At 34.8% G+C, this 26,287-nt stretch overlaps 1 protein-coding gene across 1 annotated transcript; it reads left to right on the top strand.

Moving 5' to 3' along the window:
• The first annotated feature begins 1,587 nt into the window (after nt 1–1,587).
• LOC116134129 (peroxisomal and mitochondrial division factor 1-like) lies at nt 1,588–16,869 on the top strand. The gene is made up of 2 exons (XM_031419816.1): nt 1,588–1,760; nt 16,194–16,869. Exons 1-2 carry the CDS (start codon nt 1,588–1,590, stop codon nt 16,867–16,869), a joined length of 849 nt encoding a protein of 282 aa, XP_031275676.1.
• The last annotated feature ends 9,418 nt before the right edge of the window (nt 16,870–26,287 follow it).

Raw genomic sequence — 26,287 nt, 5'->3', positions numbered from 1 at the left:
ATTTTGGTGCAATAGCCAGGAAGGTTCTTTGTGTGTGAGGTGTTAAGGATGGTTTAGGGAGGGATAGATGGCATTAAGGGAGTGGGTGATTGAAGAATTCTGTTTTAAGGAATAGAATAAATGGGGAGACAGTGGGATATGAAATATTCAAAAAAAGAGAAAAGTGGAGAGTGAGAGGTTGCTGGCCCTCGAAGTCCAGCACTATGTGGGAGGAGTTGACCCTCGAAGACCAACATTGTTTTTTATTTCTTGTTTCGGTTTATGGTTTATTTGATTTCCTGTTTTGGCTAGTGTTGTTAAGTTTCTTGTTGTTGTGTATTTTGTGTTGCTGGAATATCAATATAAGTGCTAGTATTTTTGGATTTTGGCTACTAATTATTGTTGCTTTCTGAGTTTAATTCGATTGTTTGCTTGCTATTTCTGTTGTGGTTGGCTGGCTTGGGATTGGTACCCATCAATTAGTATCAGAGCAGGTTGTCTGGGTACTGGTTGGGACAAGAATGGAATCAAGATTGGAAAACATGAAAAGAGAGGTGACGAAATTGGGAGTTGACTTAGGAACCATTCGTGGGTGTATGGTTGAAATACAAACATGGATGAGGAGAAAGGATGAAGAAGACATGGGAAGTAGAGAAAGAGAAAGTTCACCACAAAGGCCAAGGTCATCGAAAAATGGTCAAGGTCGAAATATGGGTCATCGGACTGAAGGAGAGACTTCCAACAATGGTGGACATTTTCGAAACGAGCTGGGTGGCCAGAAACTCGAGTTACCCATCTTCTCTGGTGAAGATCGTTATGGGTGGATATTTAGAGCAGAAAGGTATTTTGTCATTAACGGAATTTCAGACCAAGAGAAGCTCACAGCGATAACAGTGTGCATGGACGACGATGCCATCAATTGGTATCAGTGGATGGAGACCCGAGCTCCGGTAACATCTTGGTCGGCCTTCAAGTTGGTACTCCATCGTTTCAATGGGTCACAGGAAGGAAGCCCGTATGAAGCTCTCACGGGAATCAAGCAACTGGGCACGGTGGAAGATTACCAGCAAAAAATTGAAGCTATCTTAGCACCGTTGACGGAAGAGAAGGAGGAGATTATGGTAGCTGCGTTTTTGAATGGTTTAAGGGCAAAAATTAGGGCTGAAATCAGGTTGACCCAACCTGACAGCCTAATTCAGTTGATGGAATTAGCCCAAAGGATAGAGGAAAGGAAATGGGCCTTGGGGAAATTGAAAATTGGGATGGGTCAACATGGAATAGCAAATAAAATTGAGTGTGGGCTTGAGCAATTTGAGAATGGACCTGGAAGTGGACTCGAGTCAGCTATGTATGGATCAAGGCAAGTAATTGGATCAAGAGAAATTGGATATAAGGCACAAACACAACACAATCACTCATTTGACAACCCCAAGACATCCCTTCGACGATCAGCAACGATACTCTGTCAACCCCTCGCCAAAGCGCCGACCATGGGAGGAGAGGCAGTTGATCTCAACGCCCACCGCCGGTCACCGGAGTAGTAGCACAACAGTGCAAAAATCAGCAGATTTTAACCCTTCTTATCGGCAAGATTTACCTTTCAACCGGATGACTGAGAACGAAATTCAACGGAAGAGAGAACGAGGCTTGTGTTTCAGATGTGATGCTAGATTTGTTCAAGGGCATAGATGTGGGAAAAAACAATTCCAAGTGATATTGGTTGATGAAGAAATTGAGGACGAGCAAGGCGATAAAAGAGTGGAGGAGCAGGGTGGTGTTGGGTAAACAATTGTCATCTAGGCATCTTCTCACCTTGAGGACAAGGTGGTACTGCTCCAGGGGGGGGAGGGGATGGGATGAGACCCACTCCTAATGCTGGTCTATTGTAAGAGACTTAAGGGTGTGAAGTAGGGGATTTTGGTGCAATAGCCCAGAAGGTTCTTTGTGCGTGAGGTGTTAAGGACGGTTTAGGGAGGGACAGATGACATTAAGGGAGTGGGTGATTGAAGAATTTTGTTATGAGGAATAGAATAAAAGGGGAGACAGTGGGATATGAAATATTCAAAAAAAAGAGAAAAGTGGAGAGTGAGAGGTTGCTGGCCCTCGAAGTCCAGCACTATGCGGGAGGAGTTGGCCCTCGAAGACCAACATTATTTTTTATTTCTTGTTTTGGTTTATGGTTTATTTTGATTTCCTGTTTTGGCTAGTTTTGTTAAGTTTCTTGTTGTTATGTATTTTGTGTTGCTGGAATATCAATATAAGTGCTACTATTTCTGGATTTTGGCTACTGATTATTATTGCTTTCCAGGTTTAATTCGATTGTTTGCTTGCTATTTCTATTGTGGTTGGCTGGCTTGCGCGATTGGTATCCATCAATATATATATATATATAAAGGTGTCCTTTTGAGTCTTGCAACTAGTCACTGCCACATGGCAACAGTTAGTGTTCTATGTAGCCCTAATGACTACCTAGGAAATTTTAGTCGCCCAAAATCAACTCTAAATGCCTTTTTGGGCTGCTTTAATTCTTTTCTTACATTTTCTTTCTGGTTAAGTTCAAAATACACATAGACCTTCTAACAGCTGGAATAAAAAAATAAAAAACAAAAGAATTAGGCTCTTACATACCACACCTCACCACCAGTAGTGGACCATTTAGGCCATGGGCTTGAAACCATGTTGTCCCAAGCTTGGTCCAAGGCCAGTAATAAGCTAAGGTAATACTTTACATCTCTAGGCTCTAGTTTATCTACAGAGTTACTATGTCTCTTAAATAATCAAATCATTTTAGAAGCAATGGGCTTCCTATCAATTAATATGGAATGTTACATACGCAAGTGCTTCCTATCAATAGATCATCATACATGCAAGATCAAGGGCAGGTATGCATATGAAGGAAGAGTGTGGCAGAAATAAAAATAGTCAGAAACCCTAAAGAACAAGTCAAAAGGGCGAACCATAAGATACATGTCTACAAGAGCTCATATATTACAGGGATTCAAGACTCTGTTTCATGAGCAAAATCCCCCTAATAGAACCTAGACTTGAGTACTTTTACTTTAGCTCCCAGAATTTGATACTAGCTCATTTAGATGTGAATTCACATCATCTCCAATATATAGCTGTACATGAAATCTTTAGTCCAAGAACTTAAAACACTATTGACAGGCTATCTACAATCTACTCTCTGAAAAATTATCACCGCAATTACAACACAAAATATTTCAAAAAAATATCCAAGAAATCGACCTCTTTCCTAAGTGGGTATTCCATTCCACCTCACAAATATACCACAAAAAATTGTTCCTCTTGTTATCCATTAGTTGTGCCACAATCTTCCTATTCACTCCATCATCACCAGTAAAAATAACTTGATCGCAATTCAATCATCACAAATAAAGCCATATAAACAAGCAAATAAACCCCACATTGACCCCACTCCTATTCCCCCATAAGCTCCCCAATTTTCTTTGGTTTTCCCAGCAATCAAACAGAAAGAGAATGACACCCCAAAACCAACAAAAGGGAAAACAAAAAAGAAAAAAACCAACAGTCATGATCCGATCAGCGTAACGACAGCGTTCAGACAAGCACATGGTACAGAGAGAATAAAAAAAGAAAAATTAGGGTTTAGGGTTTTACCTTCAGAGGAAATGGGTGCCACCTTCAACATTTAACACATTCTAAAACCCTAACAACAACATATACCCAAAAAAAAAAAAAAAAGAACAAAAAGAAAACAGAAACAATTAAATAAATATAAAATAATAAAAATGAAGAAAGAAGGAGAAAATGAGAGAGAGAGAATGCCTTCTAGGAATTTTGGAAGAAACGGAGAAGTGAAGTGGCCGACACTGTAGCCAAAGATGTTCTTTCTATTCTCTCTTTCACTTTTAAAAAAAATTATTTGTTTATCTAAAATAAATTGTTAAAATAAACCCTAGTCCCTAAACCTAACCGCCAAAATCTATAAATGCTTATTTTATTTTATTTTGTGATCTTTGCGCATGGGTTGGATTTAGGGGGTAGCCGCGTGGGTTTAAACGGAAAGGCATAAAAATAAATTAATGCCATGTGGGTTATTCCTGCCATAATCGATTTAATCATTTAAATAATCAAAATTATTTTGTAATTATTTTTTTATATAGTATAGTATATACGTGAATAACCTTTATATAATCATAAAAAAATTATAATCTTGATAATTATAAATAAGACCAAACTTTATAATTATAATAAGTTATAATTTTTCTAATTCTTCTCTTAAGAAAGTTGTTTCCACATAGTAATAATTATTTGTTTATTAAAAAAAAAAGTTATGTTACGTTAAAGGTTTAAAATAAAATAAAATATTTATTTAAACTTATTCAGAACAATGATTTATGCTTTAAAGTTGTTATCACATCTTCTAACTTGCGATTACATAATAATTCACTAGTATGGACACATTTTTGTTGAAGCCAAAATATTTCTAATTTCTCAAACATGTTTAGAACTTTTTGGCACAAAACTTTTGGTATTTCCATACTATCATCCTTGGGATTATTTCTTTTCTCTTCTTGTCTAATTGTAGCAATGACTACTAAAATAATGAATTGAAATCCTAATACATCCTACTAAAACGCGAATTATAAAATAAGAATTCAAAACAGTGATTTTTGTAACTACACTTCTATTAACTTATAATCTTCTTATAGTAATAAATTAGTTTGATCCCACTATCATGACTATATATAATAAAAAATCAATTCGGATGCGTTTAGTTGGGGGTATTTGACAATACTTCAGTAATGTCATCTTATATTACTTATAATATTACCATTTTGATTGTCAAATAATATAAAATTCTGGTAATCTTCCAATACCAATAATAGTAATCACCGTTGGTTATATAAGTGGTAATTTTTCTTAGGTATTATGAGATTATTTGATAATCTTATTTTTGTTATAATTTTTATCTTTATTAATAATTTTTTAGAGCAATAATACTCTTGTTATCTAAACAATTTACAAGAATTTTCATGGACAATTTTAACATTATATACAAGATTTTTTAAGATATTATTGCCCTTGTACTTCAACCAAATTAATCAAGACTACATCCAAATCTAGCCACCACCATCAGTAGTAGCTAAAACAACGCATGACCAGTCGGATTTGGCTGGTCGTGCGTTGATTTGGCCATAGATATGGTTGAAAACAGCCACATCCATGGCCATTAATAACCACAGATCTAGTTGTTAATGGTCATGGATCTAGCCAAAGATGGCTAAATCGACACATGACTGGCCCAGATCCGATAGGTCATGCATCGTTCGATGACTACCGGCGGTGGTGGCCAACGGCTGACATTGGCTTGGGTTGTTGGGGGTGATTTGTTAAAATTTGAACTTTTATTGTGGTTAGGGTGTTTTAACAAAATCTCAAATGTAGGGGTTGAAAAACAGTTCAAATAATAATAATGGGTATGTTTGGCTTATTATTCTGTCCATATTTCCAATCCTATTCTCCAAATAATGTTTGACACATTATTCTAGAAATATTACCCTATTTTTTTAATTACTTTTAGACCCCATAAGGTTATTAATTTCATTAAATACCCCCTGAAAAAAAGTTTAAAAATTAGCAAAAACACCCCCGTGACCCATACTTGCCAGATTCCGGCAACCACCGTCGTTGGTAGCTGGAATCTGTACAACTGCCTACCTGCCGACCAGAAATGGCTGGAAGTTCACCGATCTGGCCTTTTCCGGCCAGATCCACCACAGATCTGGCCAAAAAAGGCCAGATCTAGCCGTAACGATGGCCAAAGAAATGGTCGTCGTTGACTGAAAACGACGGTCATATCTTTGGCCGTCGCTGACGGCCAAATATGGCCGTCGTTTTGGCCTTTTTCGACCGTCGCAGCCACAGCAGGCCGTGGATCTGGCTTTTTTTGGCCAGATCCCGGTGGTGGTGGCCGGAATCTGGCACTGCAGGTGGTGGGGGTGTTTTTGTCATTTTATACATTAGGGTGTTTAATTAAATTAGCAAACCTAAGGGCTTTTTCATAAATGTTTAAATTTTATCTCGTAATATTCCCCTATCCAACTACCCAATATTATTCCCAAAATTCTATCCAAAATAATAAACCAAACGCACCCAATAATATTAATATTAAAAAAGAAGGGCAATTCGGTAATCTATATAACATACCCATCAATTTATATCCATCAACCAAACATATCAATATAACATACCCACCAATTTATTTCAATCTAACATTCCTAGTAATCTTCAAGGTAATTTATCTTTTTTTTTTTAATGGTCACCGAGGGTGTCCTTATGGCCTATTAGCGCTTGTGGGGACTCGAACTCATGAAACCCCCTTTTGCTCTTTTACTATTAGGTCACCCAGGGGTGTTTATCTATCTTCTCATTAATTAACATTCCTAGTAAAAACAATATTCCCTTAACCAAACACACTCTTAGTATATAGACCTTTTAGGTTTTCTTGAAGATGAGAAAGGAAAAAAATTATAAATGTTTGTAAATTAACATTTATCAAATGTAGCATTCGTTTATGTGCCGGGTAAAATTAAGAGTTATTGAGTATTGACAATAATCTGGCAATATGAACAAGCATCCATGATTATTAGACGGTCGTTCATTTTAAATGAACTCTCGTCCATGAGAAAATAACAATAGACGTCCATCCATAGTTTAATTTAAAAAAAAAAATTGAAAACAAAAATCATGGACGTCTGTCCATATATTGTGGATGTGCATCACTACTGAATGGATGGGCGTCATTATTAGATGGACACCCGTCCATTGTTTAAATTAAAAAAATTTACACAAAAATCACAATGGACGGGCGTCCCTATTAGATGGACGCTCGTCCATTGTTTTAATTAAAAAAATTCACAGTCTCAACAAAATTGTAACAACAATAAAAACATATTGGGTGGATCTAATAAGAATAAAAGGCATGAAATCAATGCATAGTTTTGGCCATATTCTTATAACATTTGTCCAATTACTTTGAATATAGACAACAAATTTAATGAAGGATAGCGACATTTACTATTTGGATCTTGATTGAGACTCAAATGTTGTGTGTAAATTTTTTTAAATTAAACAATGGACAGACGTCCATCTAAAAGGGACGTATGTCCATTGAATATGGATGCCTGTCCATATAATATATAGACGGGCGTCTATGATTTTTGTTTTAAATTTTTTTTATTTTAAACAATGGATGGGTGTCCATTCTAGGTGGACATCTGTCCTTATTATATGGACGGGAGTCCATTGTTATTTCTCATGGACAAGAGTCCATTTAAATTGAACGACCGTCCAATAACATGAACGCCCGTCTATATTTACCATTCATTCACAGAATATTTGTTAATATGCTACGTGGTTGCGTCTACTCAGCTGACACGTCATTCGGTGTAAAATTTTGATGCAGGTCTTCGGTGTCTGTAACATTATTGTTTAACAAAATCTCAAATGTAGGGGGCTAAAAAACAGTTCAAATAATAATAATAATAATAATATTAAAAAAGAAGGGCATCTTGGTAATCTATATAATATACCTATCAATTTATATCTATCAACCAAACATATCAATATAACATATCCACCAATTTATTCCAATCCAACATCCCTAGTAATCTTTAAGGTAATTTATCTTTTTTTGGTTTTAATGGTCACCGAGGGTGTCTCCATGGCCTATTGGCACCGTGGGGACTCAAACTCATGGAACCTCCTTTTGCTATTTTACCATTAGCTCACCCAGGGGTGTTTATGTATCTTCTCATTAAATAATATTCCCAGTAAAAGCAATATTCTCTGAACCAAACACACTCTTAATAAATAGACCTTTTAGGTTTTCTTAAAGATGAGAAAGGAAAAAAATAATAAATGTTTGTAACTTAACATTTATCAAATGTAGCATTCGTTTATGTGCCGGGTAAAATTAAGAGTTATTGAGTATTGACAATAATCTGGCCAAAGTATGATAAAATAAAAAGATAATCTTTAGATATCAGAAATAATAAAAATTTATTTTGCTATTAATTTTTAGGTGTTAAAATAAATGGTAAAAAGATAATTTGATAATATCTACTAATTCTTAACCGTGTAATTTTTTTATTAACGGAGAAGAATATTTGTTATTTTAAAAATCTCAAAAAGACTTCTGTTATTCTATTATACTTCAAGGGGTCTATGCTTTTAACTTTAAAATTAGATTAGCTCAAATTGATAAAGCCAATTAATTCTATGCTTTTAACTTTAAAATTAGATTAGCTCAAACTGATAAAGCCAATTAATTCTTGAATAATGGAGGGATAATTTTTAAAGAGTTAAAAGGGCTCAAATGACATGAAACTGCGCCTAAGGCAACCCAAACTTGAGAAACCTGATTAAGTTGGGAATAAGCTCAATTATATGGAAAGTTCACATTTAATAGGTTTGAAAAGTTTAAAGGGGATTTCTTATTAGAACTAATGGGCCAAACAAAGATAATTGAGCCATTAACAACCCAAGTTTGATAGACCAAAAGTGGGTTTAATTTCGAATGTAGAAAATCAGACTCGAAGTCAACTCAATAATACTTCCGATCCTGGGCTTCTCAGTAATGTTTTTGGGCTTAAGCTCATTAATATATTTTGGGCTTCTCAGTAATGTTTTTTTTTATTTTAAAAAAAAAATTTGGCCCATTCTTATTAAAACTATCATTTTATCATTTGACTTTGGGAATTTTATATTATTTAACCTTATTTTAGGGTGAGAACTGAGAAATAGCTTGGAAAAGTATCTCACAAAATAGCAATTTCTTATTTAACACAAATTTGAAGGACGAAAATGGCCCTATTCATAATTCCCTACACCCTCAATCAAAACTCAGTCTTCAAATTTTTAAACTTTACCGAAAACTTCATTTTTTGAATTGAAAGAGGTGTTTTTGAAAGATTTTGTTGACATATTGGGTTATTAAATGGTCCACAATAGAGAAGAGGTATGTTTTATTTGTTGAAAGTTGGAAAAAAGTTACATTTTTAGAGGATTTTGAATATATTTATATGAAACAAGTTAACTATGTTAGAGTAGGTGTCCTAGAGCCAATCAATTATTGTAAAATTGATTATGTAATAAATGTTTATTTATCAATAAAAGACATATTCTTCTATATCGTGTATGTAATGGTATGTCCTTAGGATGGTAGAACCGTTACGAGAGTATCAAGTGTTTTAAATCTTGATAGTAAGAATCCTATGATCACATATAGTGGTCATTCTAGAAACGTCTGTAGCCCCAGTATTATTCTGACCAAGGACATAGATAATACGGTAACGCTATTATACAGTTGAATGACCATGTCGAAAGGTAGTGACTGATCTCACTTGTCAAGGTTGTTTGCCAACAACCTGGTGCAACACATGGGTGCTTGCTAGAGGCAAGTTCACTGGACAGACCCACCAGAAGATTTCATATGGATAGTAACCCTAGTGTCTATGGAATAAATCCTCTAACGGATAGTGGTGCATGTGATCCTTAAACTTGAGATCACCGAAGTGTCTTGTGCACCAATTGGTGTAGTTTGACACTAGCCCAACGTAGTTATATTCAGAACTATCAATGCAGTAGTGATTGACTACATTGAGAAGTGTATCGAGACTATGGTGGATCGACAAAAGAATTCATCACTCCTGGGTACGGGAGAAGTTATCTCACTGTGTAATTTAGTAAATGACAATGACACTAAATCTGTGGCCATAGTGGGATTGAGTTGATGCTCAATTTAATTTAATATTCTTGTCATTGGTCTAGTAACTGAATACAAACATGTCGAGGATATCTAAGGTTGACACTATTTCTGTACCTCAGTCTCGATGAGATAACAGTTGATGAAATGATTTGATTGCACGGTAACCATACCATTGACAAGCTGCAGTTTCGTTGAATCCGAATTTATCGGGTGGCCATGAAGCCTTACTAGAGACCAATCTTGGTCTGTGTGTAGTGAGATGATTAATTGGTATTAATCGTGATACTACACACTGCCGATATGATGAGGAGCCTATGGGTCACACACTTAGAAGATAATTTAAGAATCAATTTGTGAGAAGGGTATTTCGTCTTTCAGGACGAAAGAGTATTTTGGTAATCTCACAGTACAATTAAATTTGTTGAGGTTGTTGCCTATATTTAATTTTAATATTAAAATTAAATCAGTGAGATTATATTCAAATATATCTATGTATATATTTATATGAATTATTATTGTTAATTGAATGTTAATATATTATTATATATTAATTGATTTTAATTATAATAATAATTAATTAATTAAAATACCATAAAGGGTGTGTTTGGTTGCAAGGGTGAACAAGGGTTGGAGCCCATGGCTATTCCTAAGTAGAATAGGGTTTTAATTGTTGCACTGTATAAGTGCAACTTAAAATTAAAACATAGAAGAATTATTCATTCAATTAAAACCCTAGCCACCCTATCTCTCTCCCTCAAGAAGAAAACTTTTTCTTGTTCTTCTTTCTTGATTCTTGAAGCTCTTAATTGTTCTAGCAAAATAATCAAGGGTTCTGTGGATTATCTTCGTGTGGATTTCCGTAAGTGCGATTCTACTTTGGATCGATTGGCGAAAAATCACATGAATAGTAGATGGTGAATAGTAACTATGAATAGTATCATGAATAGTGTTCCTGTTCGAAACTAGAGATATTCGAAAGAGCCTCCAAACGTACGTAAGTATTCTAATCCTTGAATGAATTTACTTTATACAGATTTTTGTTTATAAACATGTAAACGGTATAATCTATACTCGGATCTAGGTAAAGAAAGGTAATTGATTTACCGATTGATTTTTTGTTTTTTGCTGCGTATGGTAGATCAATTACTTACAAACTAATGTATTTTTGGTTAAATGTATTGTTTTTATTGGTTGTTTGAGTTTATATTTGACTTGGGATGTTGAAAATAAATGGATTTCATGAAATCTAGGTCCAAGTGTTGGTGGTATCGGTCAAAATAGTGGCATAAGGTTGACAACGAGATATGACCAATATCTTGTATTAGTTACCGACATGCGTTCGATAGACATATTGCTTTGGTCAAGATGACCAATACCCCTTATTAGTCACCAATAAGGTATTTGATCGATAGGGGGTATGAGTCATTTTGATTAAGGTGACCATATCAGTCACCAACATGTGTTTGATAAAGGGTTATCAAACAATAAGGCTTCTATCAAAATGGCTGATACCTCTTTTTGGTCCATAATGGTGAGTATCGGATAGCGGTTATAGAATCTACAAATTTAGAGTTTGAATTTTTTTTTTTTTTTTTTTGGTTGGGAAGGAATTTGGGGGGGGTGGGGCGTGGTGGGGGTTGGTTAATGAGAACCTTAGCTTATATTCTTGTAAAGTATGGAGGATGGTAGGAGTCATAGAATGATGGTTCACATAAATATTTGCAATCCAAGACAAAATTGCATAGAATACCTAAACATGTGAACTATGAAGAGATTTTGAAGTTGTTTATGAATAATTACAAATTGATAGAAGATAATATAATTTAAAGCTTATTGTGAATACGTGACTCACGAATATGATAATCCCCTAAAAATCGAGTGGCCAAGATTTTGTCAACCGTTAAGGCCATAGTGTAGTGCCGTTAAAAGCTGATCCATGGTCACCATTCCATCCTAATCCCATCTTAGTTCACCCACACAAACTCAAATAGCCAGCAAAAATTCAAACTAAGCAAATAAAACAACAGGTGTTGGCTAGATCTAGGAAAATGGAAAGAGAATGAGAGATAAAAAGAAGAAGAGAAGAAAAGATAAATTTATGGATTTGTTAAGTGGATAGTAACAAGTATCCACAGGTCCACTTGTAGCCACATAAGGTAGAGTTCGAATCCAATATTTTGGACTTGTTTAGAACCAACCCGTTTTGGGTCCCTACTTGTTGGACTTGTCCTGGTAGGACTCAGTCCATACCTAGCCCACCCATCCGTTTTGCCAGGTCTAATCGAAGTCATGCCTAATTATTACAAATTTCAATCAATTATAAACTTAACCACCTCAAGATATAATAAAACAGGTCATGATTTTCGGCTCTCATGGGTATTCTAATGGAACTATTAATTTAGGTGTGTGATTCGATAATTTTTTGGTAAAGAATTTGAGTATTAAAAATAAGAAATTATATTCTGTAGTTTGAAACTTTAAGAATATGTTCAGTTTCATTTTGTGAAGATGAAAATAAAAGTTCTTTTTTTTTAAATAAAAAAACATATATCTTTATAATATATAAATACTGAAATTTTTTTATTTATATTCTTAATATGTTCAAGGTATATTCATTACAATATATATAGATATTCGATAAAAAAATTAGTTATTTTTATTATATATATTATATATAATATATATAAAATCTGAAAGTCACTAATATCCTTTGTAAATTGAGAACTATTTATCGTATTTGTAAGCAGTTGGGGATGTATTTGTCATTTTTATAAGGTATATTTGTCATTTTTAAAAATGGTACAGGGTTATAATAATTTACTAGGTACCGGAACCAGAACTGAAACGGATCGGAAACCTTTGTTTTAGGTTCTGTTCTAGGAATTTATAAATCATTGATTCCGTTCCCTAATTTTGCCGGTACCTGACCGTTCACCCCTAATAGTAAGCCAAGAATGAAGCTATTACGCTTTGTAAGTTGCTCGACCCAAGCATCAATTGTTTTAGCCTGATGTTTGAGAGGAGCTTTCTTGATCTCATGATTTTGACTCAATTATCTTATTTGGACCTCATACAAATCTTATTGGATATTTTGGACAAAAATCATCATAAAAATCAGTAATAAAAAAAAAAAAAATCAAAATATATATTGTTAAGGGGTAAAACTATAATTAAAGCAGTCATAATAGGAATTGACTACTTTAATTATAAAGATATAAAAGTGTTTTTGTTTTGTTTAATATGTTTTTTTCAATCTTTTCTCTGTTGAAAGTGGAAAGCAAAGTAAACAACATAAAAGTTCCTTAAATAATTTTAACTTGTGAAAGAAAAATAATAGATGAAAGCAAAGCATACAGTATTTAAGGAGAAACGTATATATATTGTTAACGAAGACTCTGCCGTCCATTCAGAATTCGGAAAAAAAGAAAAGGGGGAAAAAAATTACGTAAAGCAAACAATAACGCTTGTAGATCAGGGTTTAGCTTTGCCTCGAGAAAATTAATCAAATTAGTAATCAGAATCTGGTCGTACCAAAGAAGTACTCTTTATAAATAATATCTATTAAGATTAACAGTTAATAAGAGCAGTATAATAATTTGACATTTTTGTTATCTTAATCTCTCTAAATATTTTACATCAACGATATGTAAATTTTTCATATAAATAAAAAAAAGAAAAAGCACATACGTTGATATATATAACAAAAAGTGGAAATTAATCTCTCTCTATATATATAGCTAAACCCAAGACTTGTATAGAAATATAAATGCATATACAAGCTGTAGAGTTTTCATAAAGCTAAAGATCTGATATCTACTATAACTATAGAGATTAACACTAACAAAATTAAGAAGGCATTAAGTGTAGGAAACTTCGGAAAGTTGATTCATCACAAGGCAAAACAATGCTCTTCCGGCTATCAAAACCATACTCTTCAGCAGCTTTATCAAGCAGTTGCGAGAAAGTTGGATTCTTCAAGTAAGATAATGGAACAATGAATCTCCTTAATTCTTCACCCACATAAACTACGAAGTGTCCCTTTGGAGCTCTTCTCCCATCGTTTTGCTGGAATTGCTTTGGCATTTTGGCAAAGTATATAGATACAAGAAGTTAAAACTTAAGAGAGCAATTGAAAGTAAGTGTGTTTATGTGTCCAGAAGAAGTGTATATATATATAGAAGATGATGTTGTTTGTCCTTTTGTCCAATGTTGACAACGTGGAGGTACATTTTATTTAACGTGTGATGGGAAAGAGCTGAATAATTGTACAAGTTGTTATGTGGCTAATATGCATGTTTTTGGTAGCAAACAAACTCGGCTGCACATGGGATTACTACTTGCCTTGTCAACTCCTTCATATGAATCACCTAGCAACAACTCAGCTCGCAGTAAATGGTAAAGTACATGTAATGTTTATGTCAAATTTCGTAACATTGTATAAACTTTTTGAGTGATGTTATTTATAAAAAAAATTGATATAAAAGAATTAACGTTGTATTAGCTTTTGAATTATCATATGTTTTATTGTTGTATCATTCATTCTAGGAGTGTGCAAAACCGGATATTCAATCCGGTTGGGGACTTTGCTAATCCAGTCCAAATTATGGGTTGATCTGGTTTTGATTTTCGGATCGGATCAATTGAAAATCCGAATTTATCCTAATTTAACAAAAAGATCAATTAAAATTAAATAATTCCTCCATTCTAAAAGCATTTGAGGCATATCTTCCTACATTATTATGTCCATATTCTAAAAGCATTTGACTTAACCTAAAGTATAGCTGAGTTACGATAGTATATTGTAGAATTTAACTTGAAGCGATATAACAGCAATTACCAAAAATCCGCATAACAACAATGACATACAAGATTACACAGCAAAAAACCCAACACCGATATCCCTCATAACAGCAATCACCATTCACCACCACTAAATCATCACAGTAAGTTAAAAAACAGTGAAACAATTAAAGAAGAAAGAAGAAACCGAGGGAGAAAGCAAAGTAAATATATCGGATCGTGAAGACTGAGAAGTGAAGAGAAAAGAGTTTAGAGTTGATTTGCGATTGAGGAAAGAAAAAGCGTCGATGATGGCGATTTTGTTTGGATCGTGAAGACTGAAGAGTGAAGAGAAAAGAGTTCAAAGTAGATCTATGAGTGAGTGAGAGGAAAAAGTTCTTTTTTTTTTTTTTTTTCGGGGTTGTTACTTGTTAGGACTTGGGGATTTAGTTAGTTTAGGAAAAAATTGGGATTATTAAAGGGGGTGTGCAAAACCGGATCGGATTTAGATATCTTATTTTTTTTTTTTAAAACCCGATCTGGAAAACCGAATCGGCTTTATATTGCAATCCAAATTCAATCCGGATTCTAGATATTTGGTTTTTTTTTTTTTTTTTTTTTTTATCGTATCAGACCAATATCGGATATAGATCGATATCGGATTTTTTTTTGGCACCATCCCTAATTCATTCACATTTATTAATTTCATATAAATAACATACTAAATTTTCATGTATAATATTATTTAAATTATTTATGTAGTATTTGGGGTGAAGGAATGAAGTGAATTGATCATCCTTCCAGTAAAACCCAATACTCCCTTAATTATCTCTTGTGGAACAAGATCTTTGTGAAACTAACTGTTACATTAGGGAGTTCTTTTCCTAATAGGATAATTAACTCCAAATAGGATGTGAATTCTTGTTTCTTAGAATTCTTTTCTACTTAGGATTAGGTTGAATTATTAGAATACTATAAATAAATGATGTATTGGGTCTTTTGTAAGTATTTCGTTAAGAGATTGTGAGTAGTTCCTAGGTAGAGAAGTGAGATATCCCTGATATTGTATTTGTCTCTTGTTCTAGCGAAACAAATAATTCAGTGTTATGTCTTGTGGGCCTAGGCATATTGTTGAACCACGAAAATCCTATGGGTGCTTTGGTTCGGGGTCACATAAGATTACTCCGGTATTCTTCGTTTAATTTTCAAGATTCATTTGTTTGGTTTGCAAGTAATAAAATATCAATAATGCTACGGACATCAGGATTCTACACCGAAATCTTACACTGACTTACGTGTCCCGTGATTCACATCAGACACGTTTCACATTCAATTTTTTTTTGTTTCTAGTGAACAGTCGTTCATCAACTATGGACGACCGTTCACTTACATGGACTCCCGCCCATATTATATGGACAGGAGTCCCCATTTAAAGGGCCTCCCATTCATCAGTAAATGGAATAAACAATATAAACAAAAATAATGGATGGTCGTCCCTAAATAAAGGACGGGCGTCCATCGTCCAATTTTTAAATAATAAAATTTTTATAAACAAAATTAATGGACGGGCGCTCATATTAATGGATGCCCGTCCATTAACAATGGTTTTAAAAAATTAAAAAAAATTAAATTGACAAGAAAGACGGAAGCGCTGGAGGAAGAGAACCGAGAAATGAAGGAGAGAATTAAAAAAACTAACTATTGAAATTGAAGGATCTGAAGAGGATAAGAAAGTTTTCGAATCAATTGCTGCTCGAGCGGTTGAATTGGAAATTGAGGTTTCGAGACTCCAAAATGACCTGATCACCGCGATGAGCGAAGGGGATGAGGCGAGTGCTGAGGTGGCAGAGTTGAAGAAGAGTCTGGGAGAGAAGGTAGTGAAATTGGAGGGACTTGAGAAAGAAATTGATGGGTTGAAGAGTGAGAAAGCTGATAGTGAGAAGAAAGTGAGGGAGTTGAAAAGAAAAGTTGGGACTTTGGAAGTGAGGGAATTGGAAGAGAAGAGTAAAAGGGTAAGAGTTAAAGAGGAAATGAGTGAAAAAATTGATGACAAAGAGAGGGAAATTAGTGGGTTTAAGAAGAAAGTTAATGTTTTGGAGTCTGAATTGGATAAGTGGAAGGTTGAGAAGAAGTCAATGGAGGGAAGTTTGAAGGAATCCGAGAGCAAATCCAAGGAAATGGAGGCCAAGATTTCTGAGTTGGAGAAAGAGGTTGATGAAGCGAAGATGGTGATTAGTGGACTCAAGGAGAAGACATTGGATGGTTTTAATGGGAATGTGAGGGATTTTAAACCCTTTATTGATGATGGATGGAAGAAGTCAAACTTGCAATGGCTGGTTTTAATGGGAATGTGAGGGATTTTAAACCCTTTATTGATGATGGATGGAAGAAGTCAAACTTGCAATGGCCGGTTGTGGCTTGCTGTGATTGTTGCTATGCTCGGTGGAGGTGAATGCATATTTGGGTCATGAGTATGCGATAAACTTTCAATTTTGATTAAGGGACGACCGTCCAGAAATGGTGAATGGCTGTCCCTTTATTTTATTTAAAATTTTAGTTTTTTAAGTATGGATGGGCATCCATACGTTAGGGATGCCCGTCCACAAGTTAGGGACGGGCGTCCAATTTTTTTTTATATTTACATTATGGACGAGAGTCCCTTATTTGCGACGCCCGTTGAAAATTCAAGGATGGCCATCCATAACTGATTAATGGGTGTCCCTAATTTTTTTTTTTAATTTTTTAAAACATTAATAATGGACGGGCGTCCTTTAAATGAGGACCCTCGTCCATAGTAAATGGACTCCCGTTCATATAATATGGACAGGAGTCCATAGTAAGTGAACGACTGTTCCATAGTTGATGAACGACCGCTCACTAGAAAAAAATTTGTGAATGTGAAACGTGGCTGGTGTGAGTCATGGGACACGTAAGTCGATGTAAGATTTTGGTGTAGAGTCCCGGTGTCCGTAGCATTATTGATAAAATATTAGGGCAATATTTTGTTGTAAATAGTGTTTGCTGTTGGTAATATAGGGTGTTATTAAAAGATTACCGAGGTAATTTGATTTTTATACCTATTTTGCCCTTAATTAAATACAATTTCGGACACATTGTCCTCAAATGTCTACCAAATAACCATTAGCCTAGACCCCCCACATTTGAGAATTTAAGTAAAACACCCTAGCCATAAAAAAGTTTAAAAATTAACAAAATACCCACAGCCACCCAAGACCACTACTGTTGCCAGCCATGTAAACCCCGCGTTATTATTCCGATGCCCTAAGGTATGAAATTTACCTTTCAAGTAATTTTCTTTTTTTTGAATGGAAGGGTAAAATGGTCAATTTACATGTATTTCGAGATGTGGCCATTGTAAAGTGTAAGGGGTGATGTCATTGAAGAGAAATAAGGGTAGAATGGTCATAAAGTTGATTGATATGGTTAAATGGCGTAAACGGTAACCAAGGGTATAATGGTCTTTTCACACAAATCCATATGTAATAAGTATCCATAAAAGTGCACAAAGGGTAAGTTAGTCATTTACCTAATGGGAGTTCTTAATTGTTAAGTGTTTTAAAGAAGTCAAATGGTATTAAATGAGTGCTAATCTTCATGTTGTGGTGGAAATGACCAAAATGCCCTTGTATGAAAAATTTATGCCAAATGACCCTTATATCTAACTTTTTTGACCAATCACATTAGAGCAACAATGGAATAAATATTTACAAGGTTTAAAGAGAGAGGAGTCGGCCTTGTACACCCCAAACATATCATCTTCTTCTTCATCTCTCAAATCCACCATAAAAGCCACTAATCCAAGCTTTNGACGTTTCTAGAATGGCCACCATATGTGCTCATAGGGTTCTCACTATCAAGATTTGAAACACTTGATACCCTCGTCACGGTTCTACCATTCTAAGGACATATATCAATACATATTGCAATAATAATGATTTACCCGATATAGAATAAAATTGCCTTTTATTGCTTAATGAACATTATTACAAAGAGTCAATTCTATAATAATTGATTGGCTCTAGGGCACCTACTCTAACAATAGCCATATCACGGCCACATCTTTGGCAGTGAAACAGCTAGATTTGACCCTCATGACCGAAAATAGCCTTACCAGCATGTGACCGGCCAGATTCGATCGGTCATGCGGTAGTTCGGTGACTGCCGGCGATGGTGGCAAGTTGTTGACAATGGCTTGGGGTTGGTAAGGGTGACTTTGCTACAAATTAAAGTTTTTTATGGTTGGGGTGTTTTAGCAAAATTTCAAATGTAGGGGTTTAAAAAAATGATAATAAAAATATTATATTAATATTTTAATAGAAGGGCAATTTAGTAATCTATATAACATACTCACCCATTTACCCCCCAACCATACATATCAATATAACATACCCACCAATTTATTCCAACCTAACTAAACACATTTCCCTAAACATTCCTAGTAATCTTCAAGGTAATCTATCTTTCCATTAATATAACATTCCCAATAATACAACATTCCTTGAACCAAAAGCACCCTATGTGTCTTCTATTTTCTTCTATATTTCTTCTTTATTGTTCCTTCCCTAAATGTTCTAATTAAACCTATTGGTTGTTTGTTGACCAAATATTCTGCAACGATTGATATCAAAGTCTAGGTATAAAATTTTCAAAATGCAAGACCAGTGTTTTGGGGTTTATAATTAAGGATGACTTCTAGTTCCACCAAATTTGAGGTGCCAAGATTAAACGGTTTGAATTATGGAAATTGAAGATGTGAGCGGCCCTTATGAAGGATGGATGCACAATTGCTTTGAAAGAAAATGATGAGAAGCTAGAGGAGATGTCTGATGAAAAATTCAAGCAGAAAGACGAGTTGGCCATGGTAGATATTTATCTTGCTCTAGATGAGGTAGTTTTATTCAACGTATCTGAAGAAACTACAGCTAAAGGCTTATGGGATAAATTGCAAACAATATATGAGGAGAAATCTACATCAAATAGAATCTTTCTATGAAATCAACGATACAACATGAAGATGAAGGAGGGTCCTTTTTACAACAACACCTGAATGACTTTAACACCCTGATTAGCAAATTAGTAGTTATTGAGGTGAAGATTGATGAAAAAGAAAAAAACTATTTTTTTGCTTTGTTCTATGCCTAATTCATGGGATACCTTAGTCATGAACATCAATAAAGATACAGATTTCACTTATGAATTTGTAGAATCTTTGTTACTCACTGAAGAGTATCGTAGGAAACCGAAAGGCGATTTGTCAGGTGATGTAATAGTGGCATGAGGTAGAAAAGAGCGGATGGAAGTATATATCAATCTAGATCGAAGACCAAAGGCAAAAACAGAAGGAAGTGTTGGAATAATGAAAGCCACAGTTTTAGTGTCATGGCATTACTGAATTCCAGTGAGATAACTTCTCCCGTACCCGGAGTGATGTCCTTTGTCAATCCACCATAGTCTGATACACTCTTTGAGCACAATCACCACGGTATTGAAGCTCTGAATAGACTCGTTGGCTAGTGTCAAACTCAACCAATGGTGCACAAGGCACTCGTGATCTCAAGTCTAAGGATCACATGACCCACCTTCGTTAGAGATTTTTCCATAGACACGGGTTACCATTCATATGGAATCCTCTGGTGGGTCGTCAGTGAACTTGCTCTTAACGCTACAGCACCCATGTGTTGCACCAGGTTGTCAACAACAACCTTGACAAGTGAGATAGTCACTCACTTTCGAAGGGTCGTTCAACACTATGATAGCCTTACCGTATTATATGTGCCCTTACCAGAATAATACTGGGGCTACAGACTTTTTGTGTATAATATTATTTAAATTATTTATGTAGTATGTGGGGTGAAGGAATGAAGTGAATTGATCATTCTTCCAATAAAACCCAATACTCCCTTAATTATCTCTTGTGGAACAAGATCTTTGTGAAACTAACTGTTACATAAGGGAGTTCTTTTCCTAATAGGATAATTAACTCCTAATAGGATGTGAATTCTTGTTTCTTAGAATTCTTTTCTACTTAGGATTAGGTTGAATTATTAGAATACTATAAATAAATGATGTATGGGGTCTTTTGTAAGTATTTCGTCAAGAAATTGTGAGTAGTTCCTAGGTAGAGAAAGTAAGAGATCCCTGATATTGTATTTGTCTCTTGTTCTAGTGAAACAAATAATTCTGTGTTACGTCTCGTGGGCGTAGGCATATTGTTGAACCACGAAAATCCTATGGGTGCGTTTGGTTCGGGGTCATATAAGATTACTCCGGCATTCTTCGTTTAATTTTCAAGATTCTTTTGTTTGGTTTACAAGTAATAAAATATTAGGATAATCTTTTGTTGCAAATAGTGTTTGCTGTTAGTAATATATGGAGTAATCAGATTACCTTGCCAGGGAGTGTTATTAAAAGATTATCAAGGTAATTTGATTTTTATACCTATTTTGCCCTTAATTAAATACCATTTCGGACACATTGCCCTCAAATGTCTACCAAATAACCATTACCTAGACCCCCCACATTTGAGAATTTAAGTAAAACACCCTAGCCACAAATTTTTTTAAAAATTAACAAAATACTCACAGCCATCCAAGACCACTGTTGTGGCCAGCCACCACTGCCGGCCCCCAGCGGCAGTCGCCATATTGACGCACGACAGACATGATCTGGCTAGTCATGCGCCAATTTGGCTATTTCCGACCAGATCGAAACCTGGAAACGGCCAGATCGACGTGGATCTTACAGGAAATGACCAGAATAGACCTAGCACCTTTGATATGGCTAGAAATAGCTGTTAGTAAATGATTCATATACGCAGCGGAAACAAAAAAAATATAATACAAGGATCGTTTACATGAGCCAAGATCAAGGGTATAATTTTACAATTTATATTAAAGTAAAATCTGCAGAAAAATTAATCAAGAGTTTAGAATAACATACGCACGTTTGGAGGCTCCTCCAAAATAGTCTTTCTACGTATTTGCTATCGATCCAAGCGTAGGATTGAACTTATGAAGTCCACACGAAGACAATCACAAAGAACTAAGGAGGGATTTGCTAGATCCTCCTTAGCTTTAAGATTAAAGAAGAAAAGGAAGAATTGATTTCAAGCAAAAACCAAGTCTGCCGTGGGAGAGGGAATATGGGGCTGCTGTGTTTCTCTTTTACAAAGGAAAAAGTGAATAATGAAAAATCACACACTTTTACAATTAAAGTTTTTCTTTTATATTAAAACTTTAATTGCCCTATTCCTATATGGAATAAAGGCTACAACCTCAACAAATTTAATTGCACTGTGAAACTACCAAAATACCCTTTCGCCTTAAAAAGATGAAAACGCCCTTCCTTCTTCTTGAGTCTTAAATTATCTTCTATGTGTGTGACCCATAGGCTCCTCATCATACCGGCAGTGTATAGTATTGCGATTAACACCAATTAATCGTCTCACTAATACACAGACCAAGATTGGCCCCAAGCAAGACATCATGGCCACCCGATAGATTTGGATTCAGCAAAGTAGCTACCTGTCAACCATATGGTTATTATACAATTCGATCCTTTCATCATTCGTTATCTCAACGAGACGAAGGCATAGAAATAGTGTCAACCTTCGGTTACTCTCGATATTATGTATTTANTCAGTGGACCCTAGTAAGATTGAAGTAGTGATTGAATGGCCAAGACCAAAAACTGTAAAAGAAGTTAGAAGTTTTCTTGGTTTAGCAGGATATTACAGGAAATTTGTGGAAGGCTTTGCTAAATTAGCTTCTCCACTCATAACTCTGACAAAAAAAGAAGCCCCATTTAGATGGACTGAAGTCTGTGAGAAGAGTTTCCAAGAATTGAAAAGAAGATTAACTACTGCTCCTGTTTTAACCCTTCCAGAGGATGGAGTAGCTTATGATAATAATAATAAAAATAATATTAATATTATATTAATATTTTAATAGAAGGGCAATTTAGTAATCTATATAACATACTCACCCATTTACCCCCCAACCATACATATCAATATAACATGCCCACCAATTTATTCCAACCTAACTAAACACATTTCCCTAAACATTCCCAGTAATCTTCAAGGTAATCTATCTTTCCATTAATATAACATTCCCAATAATACAACATTCCTTGAACCAAAAGTACCCTATGTGTCTTCTATTTTCTTCTCTATTTCTTCTTTATTGTTCCTTCCCTAAATGTTCTAATTAAACCTATTGGTTGTTTGTTGACCAAATATTCCGCAATGATTGATATCAAAGTCTAGGTATAAAATTGTCAAAATCCAAGACCAGTGTTTTAGGGTTTATAATTAAAGATGACTTCTAGTTCCACCAAATTTGAGGTGCCAAGATTCAACGGTTTGAATTATGGAAATTGAAGATGTGAGCAGCCCTTATGAAGGATGGATGCACAATTGCTTAGAAAGAAAATGATAAGAAGCAAGAGGAGATGTCTGATGAAAAATTCAAGCAGAAAGATGAGTTGGCCATGGTAGATATTTATCTTACTCTAGATGAGGTAGTTTTATTCAACGTATCTGAAGAAACTATAGCTAAAGGCTTATGGGATAAATTGCAAACAATATACGAGGAGAAATCTACATCAAATAGAATCTTTCTACGAAATCAACGGTACAACATGAAGATAAAGGAGGGTCCTTTTTGCAACAACACTTGAATGACTTTAATACCTTGATTAGCAAATTAGCAGTTATTGAGGTGAAGATTGATGAAAAAGAAAAAACTATTTTTTTGCTTTGTTCTATGCCTAATTCATGGGATACCTTAGTCATGAACATCAGTAAAGATATAGTTTTCACTTATGAATTTGTAGAATCTTTGTTACTCATTGAAGAGTAGCGTAGGAAACCGAAAGGCGGTTTGTCAGGTGATGCAATAGTGGCATGAGGTAGAAAAGAGCGGATGGAAGTATATATCAATCTAGATCTAAGACCAAAGGCAAAAGCAGAAGGAAGTGTTGGAATAATGAAAGAAAGGGCCACTTGTGGAAAGATTGTAGATTCAAGAATACAAATCAAGAAAATCCTAAGTTTGATCTACTAACATCAAAATCAAATAGTTCCCAGGTAAATATTGTTGAAGTTAAAGATTCATATAAAGATGGAGATGTTTGGTCAAAAAATTTGTAGGAAGGTATGGAATGTCAATGGGTGTTTGATCCGGCTGCTTCATTTCATATGAGACCACATAGAGATTTGTTTCACACTTATCAGTCATGTGGGGGTACTGTTTACATGGGTGATGACAACACATGTAAAATAGTGGGAGTTGGAGATGTTCGAATTACTATGTTTGATGGTTTGACGTGCACTATTTCTTGTCTATTGCTGAATCTTCAAAAGAGTCTTTTATCATTGAGAAAGTTTGATGAAGTTGGATATAAATTTTCAAGAGAAAGTATAAATTAAGGATTGTAAAAGGAGCACTAGTGGTCGTAAAAGGAGAGTTAATAGGTGGTATATACCGGTTGATAGGAGAGACTATGGTTAGTGAAACTATTGTTGTTAACGCTATGACAAATTCCGCATCAATTTGGCATAGATGTTTGGGACACGAGTATTCAAGGACTAAAGGTGCTTCTAGACAAAGAATTACTACTTGGTCTAAAATCTATTGATTTAGATTTTTGTGAATGTTGTCTCTATGGTAAACATCATAAAGCTAGTTTCCCTTCATCCACTTTCAAAAGTAAGAATGTTTTGGATTTGATACATTCGGACTTATGGGAGGCTTTCGTTGCATCTCTTGGAGATGCAAAGCATTTTATATCATTTATTGATGACTTTTTTAGAAAGTTTGGGTGTTTATACTCAAAAGGAAGTACAAGTCCTACTCTTATTTTACAAAGTTTAAAGCTTTAGTGGAAAATTAAAAGGGAAAAAGATAAAATGTCTAAGAACAGATAATATAGAATACATGTCTTCAGAGTTTATGGAGTTTTGTAATGAACACGACATACAAAGACAACTAGTAGTCCTTGGCATTTCACAACAAAATGGAGTGGTCGAGCGAATGAATCGCACACTTATGGATCGAAAAGGAAAATGTTTAGTAATGCTAAGCTGGAGCAGATTTTTTGGGCAAAGGCAATTTATACTACATGTTACCTTGTAAATCGATCTCCCACGACATCATTAGATTGCAAAATTCTTAAAGAGGTATGGTTCGACAAACTTGTTAATTGTTCTTTCCTTCATATATTGGGTTGTGATGCTTATGCATAGATTCATAAAGAAGAAAGGTCTAAGTTGGACCCAAGGTCCAAGAAGTGTATTTTTCTTGGCTAAGAAGATAGAACAAAGGGGTACATACTGTGGGACCTTACTACCCACAAGCTATTATTAGTCGAGATATTGTTTTTAATGAAGATTCAGGCAGAGAACGAAGAGCAACCAAACTCATAGAACATGGAGTTGGAAATATTTGAGACTTCACCTAGAGGTCATGATCAACAAGAGCAACAAGTTGATGAAGTGATTGACGATAATGGTGATATGATGAGTATGATATGAGACTTTGGAAGATGCTAAAACCCAACATAATCAAATTTGTCCTATTAGAGATCAAAAGCCTTTACTTTGGCTCAAAGATGATTTGACATTTTATGTTTATAGTACAAAAAAGTGTGAGCCTTGTTCATATTGAGAAGCTTGTGAATCCAAAGATGCTGGTCAATGGAGAGAAAGCATGAAGGAGGATTTAGAGTCTCTACATAAGAACAAGACTTGGAGTTTAGTTTAGTTACCTACAAAGAGGAAGGCTATGAAGTGTAAATGGGTTTACAAGTTGAAGAAAGATGCTAACGGGAATATCAAAAGGTATAAGGCCTAATTGGTGGTGAAAGGCTACACTCAGACATCTAGTATTAACTTTGATAAAATTTTCTCTCCTGTAATTTGATTAACTACTATTTATATGTTGTTGAGTTTGGTAGCTGCACTTGACTTAGAACTTAAGCAGTTGGATGTTAAAATTGCATTTCTACATGGGAATCTTGAAGAAGAAATTTATATGACTCAACCTGAAGGCTTCGTTGTAAAGAAACAAGAAAAATCTAGTTTGTCGACTAAACACATTGTTTTACGATTTGAAACAGGCACCAAGGTGTTAGTATAAGTGGTTTGGCTATTTCATTATGAGCTTACGATTCTAAAGATGTGATATTGATCAATATGTCTACTTATATAGTTATGGTGATAGTGATTTCATAATCTTGTTATAATATGGTATAGCACACTTGAAAGCTCGTTTGGCTAGGGAATTTGAAATGAAAGACTTACGAGTTACAAATTAGATTTTCAGATAATGATATTCAGAGATAAAAGTAACAAGAAAGTCTGGATAACTCAAAAAAGTTATGTTAAGCGAATCTTGTATGGTGCTTCAATATGCAAGATGCTAAACCAGTCAGCATTCCACTTCTTATTGGATACAAGATGCCTTCTGAACATTCACCTAGCATATAAGCAGAGAAGGCAAAGATGTCTCGATTACCATATTTATCAACAATAGGGAGCCATATGTTTGCCATGATGTGTATGATAATCCGTGGATTATACTGTTTATTTAGACTTTTTAGTCAGATTTTAGATACTTTCTAGTTCATTTTGACCTGAATTGTTGCTTATTCTTTACATTTCATGTTTCAGGTTAAAATGGACATTTTGAGCAAATAAAGACAGAATTGGAAATTCTGGACTCAGAAGTAAGCGGATCTCAGAAGTTGGGA

The sequence above is a fragment of the Pistacia vera genome, unplaced genomic scaffold (assembly GCF_008641045.1).
Source record: "Pistacia vera cultivar Batoury unplaced genomic scaffold, PisVer_v2 Contig283, whole genome shotgun sequence".
NCBI classification, from domain to species: Eukaryota; Viridiplantae; Streptophyta; class Magnoliopsida; order Sapindales; family Anacardiaceae; genus Pistacia; species Pistacia vera.
The sequence above is the reverse complement of the archived record's forward strand: the minus strand, read 5'-3'. Positions and strand labels throughout refer to the sequence as shown.

What these genes read in the sequence shown, in the direction of transcription:
- LOC116134129 (XM_031419816.1), top strand. Translation starts at nt 1,588, where the DNA reads ATGACTGAGAACGAAATTCAACGGAAGAGAGAACGAGGCTTGTGTTTC. An exon ending in GAGGAGCAGGGTGGTGTTGG is followed by an intron (nt 1,761 to 16,193) that starts GTAAACAATTGT and finishes CGAGAAATGAAG; the next exon opens with GAGAGAATTAAAAAAACTAA.